The sequence below is a fragment of the Nematolebias whitei genome, chromosome 13 (assembly GCF_014905685.2).
Source record: "Nematolebias whitei isolate Nwh7 chromosome 13, NemWhi1, whole genome shotgun sequence".
Taxonomy (NCBI): Eukaryota; Metazoa; Chordata; class Actinopteri; order Cyprinodontiformes; family Rivulidae; genus Nematolebias; species Nematolebias whitei.
In genome coordinates this window covers 23,212,627-23,226,153 of record NC_056510.1, presented here as the reverse complement: position 1 = coordinate 23,226,153, position 13,527 = coordinate 23,212,627, and the positions used below count along the sequence as shown (strand labels likewise).

At 37.3% G+C, this 13,527-nt stretch overlaps 1 protein-coding gene and 1 long non-coding RNA gene across 3 annotated transcripts in view; both read left to right on the top strand.

The window, feature by feature from the left end:
* Positions 1-13,527, top strand: part of gpm6bb (glycoprotein M6Bb) — a 74,208-nt gene that overhangs the window by 58,323 nt on the left and 2,358 nt on the right. The window contains exons 2-7 of one of the 2 annotated variants that reach the window (XM_037687009.1): positions 8,221-8,407; positions 9,028-9,184; positions 9,338-9,506; positions 9,928-10,001; positions 10,115-10,180; positions 12,332-12,553. In XM_037687009.1, coding sequence (XP_037542937.1) covers positions 8,221-8,407; positions 9,028-9,184; positions 9,338-9,506; positions 9,928-10,001; positions 10,115-10,180; positions 12,332-12,412 — 734 coding nt within the window. In that variant the 3' untranslated portion in view covers positions 12,413-12,553. Of the gene's footprint in view, positions 1-8,220; positions 8,408-9,027; positions 9,185-9,337; positions 9,507-9,927; positions 10,002-10,114; positions 10,181-12,331; positions 12,554-13,527 lie in introns of those variants that run through there. The other variant, XM_037687008.1, reaches the window with a different exon arrangement.
* On the top strand, positions 1,739-4,033 carry LOC119419652. Its single transcript, XR_005187263.1, has 4 exons — positions 1,739-1,836; positions 2,385-2,427; positions 2,632-2,683; positions 3,822-4,033. It is a non-coding gene; the product is annotated as an uncharacterized LOC119419652 (long non-coding RNA).

The window sequence follows — 13,527 nt, the reverse complement described above, 5'->3', positions numbered from 1 at the left end:
ATCTATCTATCTATCTATCTATCTATCTATCTATCTATCTATCTATCCATCTATCCATCTATCCATCTATCCATCTATCCATCTATCCATCTATCCATCTATCCATCCATCCATCCATCCATCCATCTATCCATCTATCCATCTATCCATCTATCCATCCATCCATCCATCCATCCATCCATCCATCCATCCATCCATCCATCCATCCATCTATCCATCTATCCATCCATCCATCTATCCATCCATCCATCCAGTAATACAAAAGTAAAACAAGTAATAACAAATGTTTTGTCTTTTCTGTTTAAGCTCTTAAATTCACGACGATCCGTTGCACACTGTATTCTGACCGACGAGGAGTTCAAATATCTTGAAGGGGCGTCTGCATGTCTGATGAGCGATGAAGAGACAGACAGTGAAAACGGCCAAACATGGAAAGTGTATCCACCTGAATGGAGGGCAACAAAGCTCACAGACATTTTGAATAGGTGCCAATGCCAACTTGCCAAGCTGCAACAAAAGTCGAGCAGAATGGTACATCGTAGGGTGGCCAGTGGCGTATGCAGCATGAGGCAGCCTCCAAGAGGCATAGACAAAACGTATTTGAAGTGAAGTTTTTTTTTTGTGTGTGTTAATAAAAATCTTTTAACAAATTCTTTGTTTTCTATGTAAATGATATTAATGTGCAGTTAGGTGTAAAACACCTGATTCACTAAACTACTTTATAAACTGTTCATTTAATATAAGTACAATAAAAGGTAATATGTGACCCATCACATCGAAGTGAGGATTAAAAGTGTTTTGAGTAAAATATTTGCAAAAATTGCGTTTTATCAAAATATAACAAATAAATGTTCTATCAGTATAACATTTGATTGAATTGTCTAAAAAAAAAAGCCTAATTTTAAAAAAAAAATTCTTATTAAAATTTTAAACAATTAGGTTTCAGACCAAATAATAGCCTAATGTATTATTGTAACCAACAAGCCAAATTAAGTCATATCTCTGAATCCCCTTATGATATCAGAATGATCCAGTATCAAAATATAGCTTTGAAAGCCACAAATCTGAAGATGTAATGGGCTCATTTTGACCAAATTTGACTTAATCCTCATTTTGATGTGATGGGTCACATACGATAAACCTAAAAACAAACAAAAGAAGTAAGAAAATTGTAAGATCATTTAAGATGGCAATGATAATCACATGTGGAATCACATTTAGTCTAATGGTATTTATAATTGTAATCATATACTTTAAATATAAAATAGAGCCAACAACTACAGATTGGAACAACTACAGATTGGAACTTCTTCAGATTAGCAAATTACTTCATGGATGAGCTCACTGTGACATCCTATATTGGTTTTTTTGTACAGCAATTCAACAGATTTAGCTATTTTTTATTCTTAGTTTATGTGAGGTTTTCATGTCAACTTTTCATCAATAATGATAAAATATTTAATTTTACTGACTTTACAAACCTCAACAATATAAACATATGGTTGTCCATTTTCTTCTTTTCATTTATTCTGTTAGGTAAACGTCTCTTGAAAGTGTGATGCAGGCTATTTAAATGAAAAAATAAAGTCCATGAAACAATTTAATTTACAGATAAAACACACAAGTAAACCCTTTTGAGTCTTAACTGTAAATTAAATTGTCCACGTCGCCAAACTCCTTACAGGTTGGTGGCGGTAATGCACCGTTTTCCAACAGCCGTTTAACTGAAGAAGAAGAAGACACTTCCGGTATTACATTGGCGGGATAACACAAACGAGGTCCTTCTCGGATAACGCGACGTGTTTGATTCAAAGCCAAGCGGCTCTACGATTTTCAGTAAGTTGCTGCTTCACATATTTAGTTCTAATTATTTTTGACCAAGCATGTGGTTAGAGCGTAAAATATGTAGTTTTACCGGTGTGTTACTCGACCTTTTACAACATGGCGTTGTCAGCGTCACGTCAAGTTGAGGCTGTTTGAAAAGTTGTACTGAGCAGAATAAAATGGACACTCATACAGGGGGAATGGGAGACTTCTATAACCAGTGGCTGCTGACCACTGTTGGGCAACTCCTCAGTGAGAGGTGTCTATTTGCTTTTCTAAAAGCTGTTTTATGATGTCATTGTCTAAGTTACATATTTGGATATTTGCTAATATAATTGTGATCTAGGCTGGAAGTAATCAATGTTGGACAAAAAATGACCACTAAATATGTTTAGAACTACAAATCAACTTAGAATACTTTCCTGGATTTTACTGCAAAACACCGTTCAAGTTATCAAGTCAATGAACTGTTGGTGTGTGGCATTGTGACTTAACATACTGTTATATAATTTAAATAATATTATAATGCAACGCCACATAACTGAATCTTTGTCTTGTAGCACCCAAGATGCAGCTCCACATCACGCAGCACAGAGTGGGCAGGTAAGAGTACTCATTGACTGAATATTATTATAATTATATAATGAAGAGTATGAGTCTGGTGAAGACCTGCTGTATATGAAAAGTGTCTTGAGATGTTAAATGATTCAACCCTTTAATGAAACTTGCCTGAATTGATCATACGGCTTTGTAAAAAGGGGAGATTTGTTCTGAGTTATGACAATTTTTAAAATGTGATTGTGTCAGGAGCAGAGCCAGTAGTGATGAGGGGATTGTTCCTGTCAGTATAAAGGAACAGGTGAGCTGTTGTAACTGTGTGTGAACAAGTATTAGTTCCAATATAAACACTTTCTAAACGACAGTAGTGACTCGTTATATTTTTATCATTAAAAGTAAGACAATAAATACAGAAAGCCTGCAATGAAAGTATGAAAGTAATATGAAATAAGCCTGCATATTTTGCCATTGAAAATATATTAATTGGTTAAGTCAAAATGAGTTTTCCTTATCAAATATACTAAAGCTTTACAGATTATTGTCCTGATGCAGGCTCAATAAATTAATTCCTCTGGACAGATTCTTCTTTGTATCAAAAAGATTTCTTCAGTCAGAGGAGCTGAGACAAACTCAGTCATCGTTCCTCCTTGATAGAGAGGAACGATGACTGAGAGAGGAGTAAAGGAGGCCATCTTTGTGAAAAGAAACCGTCCATCATTAAACAGAGGTGGAGGCCTCCGGGTTCAACTGTCCCCCTCTTACAATGCTGTTATTGCTAGTATCTTACGTTCACATAAAATATTTGATAATGTTCTTATAGAAACAATTCTTGAATAATGTTCACACTGTGTTAATGCTGCATGTTTGACTCAGGGTGCTTCTTGTTCTGCCATTAACTCTAAAATACTTATTGAATAGTTTACATATGTAGGTAAAACTAGATGTTAAATACACCAGAATGCAGGAAATGGCATCTATTTTATTCAAAATTTTCTGGGGGAGGACCCCCAATGACTACCAAGCCAAGAGCCATTGTTAGCACTGAGGTTAAGCTAAAACTAAACTAGCTAAAAATAAAAAAAAATCCTAGAGGAAACAGAATTAGAATTAGAATGCAAAATGTATCTGATTTGCTTTAGTCTCACATTACATCATTGTAGATGTGTGAAACTATAGTTTCTGGCAATGCAGAAGAAGTAAAACTTTTAATTAAATTCTGGGTCCTCGTGTAAAGATGTGTTAAAGCGCCATCTATTGGTAGATATGAGTTACTAAAAATATTCAATATGGGAAGATTAAAAAAAAAGGTTTTTGGAACATCCGTAAACTTTTTGTTTGAGAATCTAAGAATTGAGATATGGATGCATTTGCTTTTTGTTATGATTACATTTTAAAAAGTGCTCTTATTGACCTTGTGTTTTCTGTGTTTTCTGTTGAAGCTTTTGAATTCACGGCAGTCTGTTGGTCGCTCCATTTTAAATGATGAAGAATGAGGGGGTGCCAACATGCCTATGAGTACGAGACCGACACGAAGACAAAGACACATGGAAAGTTTATCCACCTGAATGGGAGAGCAGCAAAACTAGGACATTTTAGACAGATGCCAGTACAAACTTGCTGAGCTTCAAACAAAGCCCTGCAGAATGGATGGCTACATTGCAGAGTGCCCAGTGGGAAATGCAGCCTGAGGCAGCCTCCAAGAGGCACCAACAACTATTTTTTTTTACAAATTAAACCGTAGGGGTTTTTTTTTGTGTGTGTGTGTTTTAATAAAAAAAGAAAATCTTTAAGAAAGTCATGGTCAGTGTTTTCATGTCTATGATATGTTTGCATTAGTATGTGTTATGAAGATACAAACCACTGTGTATTTACTAGACTGCTTCATAAACTGTTTATTATACTGATTTTTCATAGTTCTTATTGAAATGGTAATGTGCTTACTGGTCCAGCTTGTGATTTGTACATCATGATGATGGTACATAAACCAAAATTAAAGACTCATTAATTTTGATGTAAAAAACTGGGTGATCTTAAAATGTTAAAGATCTTAGAAGCCAACTATTTGTAGCCTATAGCAGATTTAAATAGTTATATAAAGCACTTCACGTATTACAAATAAAAACTAAATGGAGTGCAAGACAAAAAAACAACAACTAACCATTGCAAACATGTTAAGATATAGTTATTTTACTTGAAGGCTTACCTACATGCCAAACCTGTATTTACAGGCAGAGTATATCAGATTCCCAAATTTGCATAAATGAAAAATCTAAATATCCGACTGACATCTGCCACGTAATACGCCAAAGATGCGGCAAGTATGCAAAAGGATCTGAAGCTGGAACTCCGAGGGATCGCATACTTCAGGATCCTTCGCAGATAAACATCTGTAAATATCCGACAGACATCTGTCACGTATATGCATGAATCTAAAGCAACCATACGTCAAAAATGCAGCAAGTATGCAACGAGATCTGAAGCTGGAACTCCGAGGGATCACATACACACATTTTTCAGGATCCTTCGCAGATAAAAATCTGTAAATATCCGACAGACATCTGTCACGTATATGCATGAATCTGAAACCAACCATACGTCAAAAATGCGGCAAGAATGCAAAGAGATCTAAAGCTGGAACTCCGAGGGATCGCATACTTCAGGATCCTTCGCAGATAAAAATCTGTAAATATCCGACAGACATCTGTCACGTATATGCGTGAATCTGAAACCAACCATACGTCAAAGATGCGGCAAGAATGCAAAGAGATCTAAAGCTGGAATCCCGAGGGATAACAGAGTCACATATTTTCGGGATCTGCCGCAGATAAGTATCCGGATTTTGGGATTTTTTTAGGATCCATTTGTGTCCGTATACGGGGATATCCGAAAACCGAATCTGCCGGGGATGCGATACGGAATTTCCCGGAAATTGTACGTATATGTGAAGAATACGGAGATATCACCACATCGGATCGCTCCGTATATCCATGGTTTTAGTGCAGTGCTTCTCCCACCATGCTTGATAGATTGGCATTGGTGCAGAGATGCTGTATTTAGTTTGCGATGCACTGAATGTGACTGAACATTATGATCAAACACCTGTTTGTCCAAAGGACATTGTTCCAGAAACATTTTAGTTTGTTCAACGGCAGTTTTACAAACCTAAGCCAAACTAAGCCAAGACACAATCTTTTAGTAACTCTGTCAAACAAGCAATAACTATCAAATGAGTATCTTTCATGATTTAGAGTTGGGATGTAGCTCCGGCAGATCTTTGTAAAATCTTCGAGTACTGCACAGTTTGACATTTAGTTAAAATGACCAGGACAGCTACTCCCTGAAGGATCAGTAACTTTCTAGGATGTTTTTCAGTTGTGAATATTTGTTCTCGCTGTGGAATAATGAAGCCCAAATGGTTTGGAGATGGTCCGATAACCCATCTCAGACTGATGGGCAGCAATAGCTGCTCTAAGATTACTGCCTAAGATTACTTCTTTCCTCCTTGGAATTTTACTGACCCAAATCTGAACGCTTCAGTTGCAGCAAGCTGCCAAAAACGTCTGTTTCGTAAATACGGTCACTTTTGACCTTTTGACCACATTTGACATTTATTTCCTTTTCACTTTTGGCACCTTGTTTTTCTATTTTTCTTGCATGCTTTGAATAAATCCCAGTTTATGCAAGTTTTGGGCTCGGCTCTGAGCCCGACACCGCTTGCGTTAAGCGTGTGAACTATAGCCAACCCGAACTTTTGAGAATCATGCAGCTGCTGTTCGGTGTATTGTTTTGCACTATTAGTGACCAGCATACCGTATATCTTAGATCTTTTAGTGTACCATTGGGTGTTCGTTCAGCGTATATCTTAGTTTATGTCTTGTTTTTTTTATTTACCGTTTCTTTTTATACTTATATTTTTGCTATTGTGGGATGTAACTGGAACCCTGTGTACACAATTTCATTCCACCTCATGTACCACATGTGATGCGAATGACAATAAAGAATCTTGACTTGACTTTTGTGGACAATCAGTTTACGAAGTTAATTTGATCAGCGACACTGGGCTGCTCCGCCACTTTTTAACCTCTAACGGGGCATTAAATAATTACTTTTCACATATCGACTTAATTTTTTTGTTGTTAAATAATCAGTGTAGTGTGCAATGTGCTATTGTGTGACTGAGAATCCATTCATCTCATGATAAAATCTGCCTAAGACTGGATATTAACTGTACCAGTATTATATTTTATCCTGATATGGAAATTCTTGACCTGAAGCATGAGATTCAAGTCAGAATCCCTTCTTGCAGGTTTAAAACACAAAACTAGTTAGCATCAAGGCTAAAGGTTGTGAAAATATGTTGTTGAGTTGTGGATTTTGCAGTTACTGAAACTTTTTGGGATTAGCCATTGCCAGTGGCCTCTTTCTCTACGTGTGGTCATTTGACCTGTTGAGAACATACAAGCATTGCTCACAGCAGCTTTAAATTCTTCAATTGCAGCATGACCTGAAGCAATGGTGTGAGACCTAAAGCATAAACGGGCAGTGACCTGGTTGTCTTTTTGACTCTGCAGCATCCTGTCAGACACATGTGGATCTGATTGGAGGCACAGTGTGGCTCATTAGCCTGTGCCCACAGACGGGGCATTGTGGTGAATGGCTCCACCTCAGAAAATACAACACATTGGATGAGGCAGACCCATCTGGGTCACTTCACTCCCATCATGGTTAGCTGCCATTGATTTCCATTACAGCTTGGCAGACACCCACTGCTCTGACCTGCCGGATGGCCATTAGTGCCCTTTAAGTGGAGTGATGAATTGTCAAATGAAACATTACGGCAAACTGAATTGTAAAACCTCAGGGGCACACAGCAAGTGGTTTCCACTGGTTCTTGACATTTCAAATGTTTTGCAGTCATGCTTGATGGAGTTTACTTCTTTTATAGACAGAAGTTAGGTTGAAGCTTTGGTTCCTTATATGCATGTGTTGACTGATGCTGATGATTATTGTTAAAGTCAAACCATCTTTAAATTATGATACAGTACAGAACTTTTAAACCCCCGTTAGTTTCCTTGTACTTTGGTTTCAAAGAGTCAGACTTTCTTGTAATTGTTTGCAGTAGTCTTGATCAGTAGTTTTTTGGGGTTTGTGGAGGTCTTTCAAAGTTTTTCTTAGGACTTTGCCTGCCTTTTTAATCAGTTTCTATCCCATCCTGGTGCCTGACCACAACAGCATATTGTACAGTGTGTGTTTAGAAATGAGGACAGATAAAATGTGGAGTAATATTAGACTTACAGTAGAAAGTACCAATAACAGATGAATGATATTTGCAGATTATATTTATTTTGTGTGTCGTACTGTTCCGTCTTTGGTATTTTTCATATTCAGTTAAAAAAATGGTAACAAATTGTCTCAGTGTGGTTGAAACAATGTAATGAACTTTATTTTTTTAGTGTTGAGGTTGACACTTTGCTTATTCCTCTCTTGAGTTAAAGAGTTGTTGTACCTGAATAATTGAACAGCTTTTGGTGGCTTAACATACAACCGACATACATGTAAACAACAAAACATTCCTCTGAAAATGATCAAGTACTAGACTGTAAATTAATGAAAAATTAACAAAAAGTTTGGAAAGTTCCCCCCCAGTTTTTTTGATAGCCCACTAAATGCCTGAAGAAAAATGGAACAGGACCACTTATAAAGATTTCAATAAAGTTTAGGTTCTTTGAAGCAAATGTAACAAAATAAGAAATGACAATACTTTTGCACAGTACTGTATAAATTTAATGTCAAGATTCAATTTCTACAATACATTTTTTTGTTTTCTGTTTTGGATAGGTTGCTTTGAGTGCTGCATCAAATGTTTAGGCGGAGTGCCCTACGCATCACTGGTTGCTACAATCCTCTGCTTCTCCGGCGTAGCCCTGTTCTGTGGATGTGGCCATGTGGCTCTCACTGGCACTGTGACCATCCTGGAAACTCACTTTTCCACGACCACAGCAGACCATGCCATGCTCACTGATGTGTAAGTCATCTTACACACTCCATACATGCTACATGAAATACATCCATGCAAGATTTATTCCCCAACATCTTCATAGAACACATGTTCTTCCAGTTTTCCATCACAATAAAGACAAGTCCAAAGGCAATACGTACTACTCTCATAAAGCAGGCTCTGTTTAGGCTATTTTTAGCAAAAAAAAGTCTCCCACATGCACCTTAAGTACATTCCTAATATGGACCTTTTTACAGCACATCCATTTGTCTAGACTATAAAACAGGAACGACATCAGAGTGGGCTGCACATGTGTTTAAAGTTGGTGTGGATCCAGATGCACTGTTTAATTTAAGCTGTCCACAGAGGTAGTCTGTCTTTTGGTGGAGGGTTTCCAGACATGCATCACCTGTTATCTCCACATGTGGACTTGCATCCATCTACATCTCTTAATTTGATCACAGCCATCTGTTCATGGTTAACAACCCAATATTTTTGTGTTTTAAAGATTTGCATAGAAAATAACCATCTGCAGCCATTTTCCCCACAGCAAACAGCAGTGTGCCACGCTAGGACCACTTTCCATGTGCTTTTTAAATCCATAACAAACAACAGTGAAGCCTGACTGTGACATTGCTCTTTAACAGAATACAGCTGATGCAGTATGTCATCTACGGCATTGCTTCATTTTTCTTCCTGTATGGAATCATTCTGCTTGCCGAGGGCTTTTACACAACCAGTGCCGTCAAGGAACTGCACAGCGAGTTCAAGACCACCATCTGTGGACGCTGCATCAGTGGAATGGTATGTTAACACAACCACACGACTATTATTTTTTTAATAATGCATGCTTGAAAAAGGTCCTAAAGGGATGTCCCATTGTAAAAGAGACTATGTTGTAATGAAATTAGATTAACATATAAATTCTAAAACTGCATTGTTTGTTTTTCTACGCAGTTCGTGTTCCTCACATACATCTTGGGTGTGGCCTGGCTCGGCGTGTTTGGCTTCTCGGCAGTGCCAGTCTTCCTCTTCTACAACATGTGGTCTACCTGTAATGCCATGAAGTCTCCGATGGTCAACTTCACAACCATAGACTCCATCTGCGTCGATGTCCGTCAGTACGGTAAGAGAACAACACTTCGTCTTAGAAAATTTCCAAAAAATGCCTTATAAGGTTTGAGATCCTGCCTAATTCAAGAGTTTCTTCTTGTGTACACACTAATATGTCTTCATATTCTTAGTTTGCAATGTATAGTTTTCATCATAATCTGAAGTCTCTGTGCTTAAACAAAGAAAAACTTCCAGACATTTTGCAGCTCCTTTCACAAGCTGCTTGCTGACAGATACGTGTATCTTCAAGTGTGAAATCAGTGGAATGTCCCATTGAGTTCATAAAATGTCAATATTACTTTTAGACTTTGTTCTCTGTGGACGTTATCTGAGTAGACTGTATCTCAAGGTTTGTTTTCATATGTTTTGTCATCACTTATGAGACAAAAGCAACTTTCGAGTACAAAATAATGCCTTTATTTGTACTGGTGCAGGCATCATCCCATGGAACGCCACTCCAGGAAAGGCCTGCGGATCCACGCTTGGTGACATCTGCAACTCCAGTGATGTAAGATCCTGTTTCTACTCCATACACATCACATTATGGGTGTGCTGCACAGGATATGGCACACCAACATTGTTGAAAATAATTAATCATTCATTTTATTTCTCATTTTTCAGTTCTACCTGTCCTATCACCTGTACATCGTAGCGTGCGCTGGTGCAGGGGCCACTGTGATCGCCCTGGTAAGATCACCTTTAATTTCTTATTCTTTTCTCTTTAGTTTGTCTTTGCATGGTTTTTATCAGCAGATCATGTGTCAAGTGTTCCTCTTTTCATTTGTATATGGTTTATGTAGCCACACTGAAGGTGATTAGACGTTGACTTCGTCTCAACTCCATTTGCTGTTCACCATCTGCTTAGATGCATATGGCTCGGTTTGTAATTGAGGATTGCTAGGTTAGTGCACAGAATGACCTTGTAGTTTAGATTTCATAGAATTTTCTTTTTTTTAACAATCAAAGCTAATTTTAAACCAAAATACAATAGGCAATATATTGTGAGAAATTAGTAATGATTTTTACCATTTCACTGTTAAAAAGTAGTCACTTTTAGGCAGGAGCCAGTATGAGATAACTTCCATATTAACATTAAATACAAAGAAAGAACACGTTTACTTTAGCTACAGCTTCAACATATAGTATTACTAGACACAGGACAGAAAGCCAGAAGTTGAAGTCACAAAAAATGAGTGCCCCTAGTAGGTTGGCTGCGTCATCAACATAAATAAAGAAGATTGAAGCGTTTAACCTCCTCTGTAGAGAACTATAGCCAAAACGTCAGTATTTTTGGGTGCTGCCATGTTGTAACTTTGGAACTAAGCTGTACATTTGAGACATTAGCCTTGTACCATTGATCCCAAATCCTGTTTACACACACTCCTACCACACTAACAGGCTGTCACATTGTCAATCACTGTGTAACATGCCACATTTGTTTAAGCCTTCAATAACTAATTTAAACTAAATGTACAAAAAAATACATATTTGAACACAAAGCATTAAGATAGGAACTATTTAATCTGACACCTAGAAACATTATCTGATGTGTATTTTTATTTTTTTTTTTAGTCAGGAAAATGTCCTTTTCACTTACATGGTGAGGTGGGATTTAAAATAAATTATTGCAACAAACAACTGGGAGGCATCCATTCTTTGTGGCTTCATCTTCTGGCTTCCCGTCTTATGTCTGGTTATAATATACGTTGATGTGAAATACCTAAACAAGAACATAGACTAAACATCAGCTAAATGCAATTGCAGTTCTAAATTAAATATACTTGGTTTTTTTTTTAGAATTAATGCTTCTCAGCCATTTGTTTCTTTGTAAAATAACATTGGGAGTCCAACAAGCTCATGTTCGATAGTTAGCGGGGTTTTAGCTAAGCAGGAAGCCTGCAGTAGGTGTTTCCACCTGTTGAAACTCTTACGTTTTTTTGCACATACTTTTCTTTTTTTAGACCATTTTAATGAGTGATGGGTGGTGCTTCTAATAGTCATGTCAAGACAGTGTGTGCTTGTTCCTAGCAACAACAACAACAACAAAAAAACATGGCGGGAATTTTTCAGGGGGTTTGTTCTCTGTCAACCATTGCCCACATATAGGTAACTGATAAGAAACAGGGGGTACAGTAGTCCCTCGTTTATCGCGGGGGATCCGTACCCTGAAGCCCCGTGATAAATGGAAAAACCGCAAAGTAGGAATAATAGTACAAGTAGTAGTTTATTTTAGTGTATATATATATATATATATATATATATATGAAGGTGTTTTAAACCCTTCCCACACTCTTGCAATATTCTAAACAATGTTTCTAAACTCTAAATGCTTTGAAAGCGCACAGAATGTCATGATTTCAGTGCTCTGCCATCTGCTAGCGCTCTCGGTCACGCCCACTTCTCCACTGCAGAGCGGAGATCAGCTGATCAGCTGCAGGAGGAAGTTTCTCCTGCAGCTTAGGCTGCACACAGGTGCTAAATAATTTAAAATAATGTATTTCAAGTAAAAATTCCATGTCGAACGTGCGGCTCATCCATCATTCAGAAAATTGTACGTCTTGTCCAATCTTACTTTGAAAAACCGCGATAGAGTCAGCGAAAAATTAACCACGAAGTAGCGAGGGACTACTGTATTCCATTTTTAAAAAGCATAAACTGCAGGTATGATGGGAATTTTTAGTGGTTTTGACATGATTACTTTTTTTTAAAAAGATGTTTTATCTTGAAACCAGAGACCAGGCCATGTCTAGTCACTTTACTAACCTGTGGTTTATTTTATCAGTGAGAAGGATGTCAACAGCATGTGCTCTTACCGCCTTTTCTGTTCTCTTCCACCAGCTGATCTACATGATGGCTACCACTTATAACTTTGCTGTTTTGAAGTTTAAGAGTCGGGAAGACTGCTGCACTAAGTTTTAAACTGGTTCATGATCACAGCGCCACATTTGACTGTGCTGATTAGAGACAGAGAGAGACCTTTGCCACTGACAGCAAGTAAAAAAAAAAGAAAATAGAAAAGTTTACATCTCTCCAATAGAATCCACATGCCATGTAAATAGCTGATTGTATGATTCTTTTAGCAATTGGTATCCAGAAACGTTGCTTGTCCAAGTAGTATAATTCTTCTCAGAGTGAGGTGATGCTTAGATGATGGCAGATTTAAAAGAAATGTGCAAAGCTAGAAATTCACAGAAAATATTTATATTCACAACGTGCATAGCTGGGTTTGTCCGGCACGAAAGCATTAGCTGGACGAGTAAATAAGATAAGGAAAACAAAAGCAGCATCACGCCTTGCTTCAGCCAAGTTCAGCTTGAACCTCAGAGGCACATGTCCAACATAACTTTAAGATGCTTAAAAATATATTTAATGGCCTTGATCACAACACAGAATGTGCATTTTAATACACACGGCACCTGTGACGTTAATCCGTGCGAACATCTAATGATAAATAATTGAAGATGTTCTCAGGCTTAATCATTCTTGTCACCGGATTAGCAGTATTGGTGAGGAGAACGTCTTAGCAATATACTTTAGATCTGTAAAAAATAATGTGATGTTTATTTGATTTATGAAATCTGGTGCCAACTCATACACACACCACCATCAGTATCCTTGTAAAATAGTGCCTATTTTAAACTGAACTAAAAGAAATACTTTCACCACTGTGTTATACTGATGAGAATTATATTATGTTGTGTATTGTAGAGTTCAAGGTAACCCCACCTCCCTTCAGTAGTGTAACACGGTAAAGGTTAAAGGTTAGGCCAGTACAAGAGGTAAACTCCTGCACAAGGCCACGAGTCTCATTTTAATTTCACATCTTTTATAAAATGAAAAATAAATGTTTTGCAGTAGCGTAAAAGCATTTTTTATTTCAGAGACGGCTGATGCTTTTAGGATAACGGTTTCATACGGTTTTATTTTTTCAAAGTCCCATAAAAAAGAGCAGTTTTTAATTTTAACACAAAGCCTGCATGCTTACAGTTTTCAGGACTTTTTTTTTTGTTTGTTTTGTTAATGGTTACTTATAC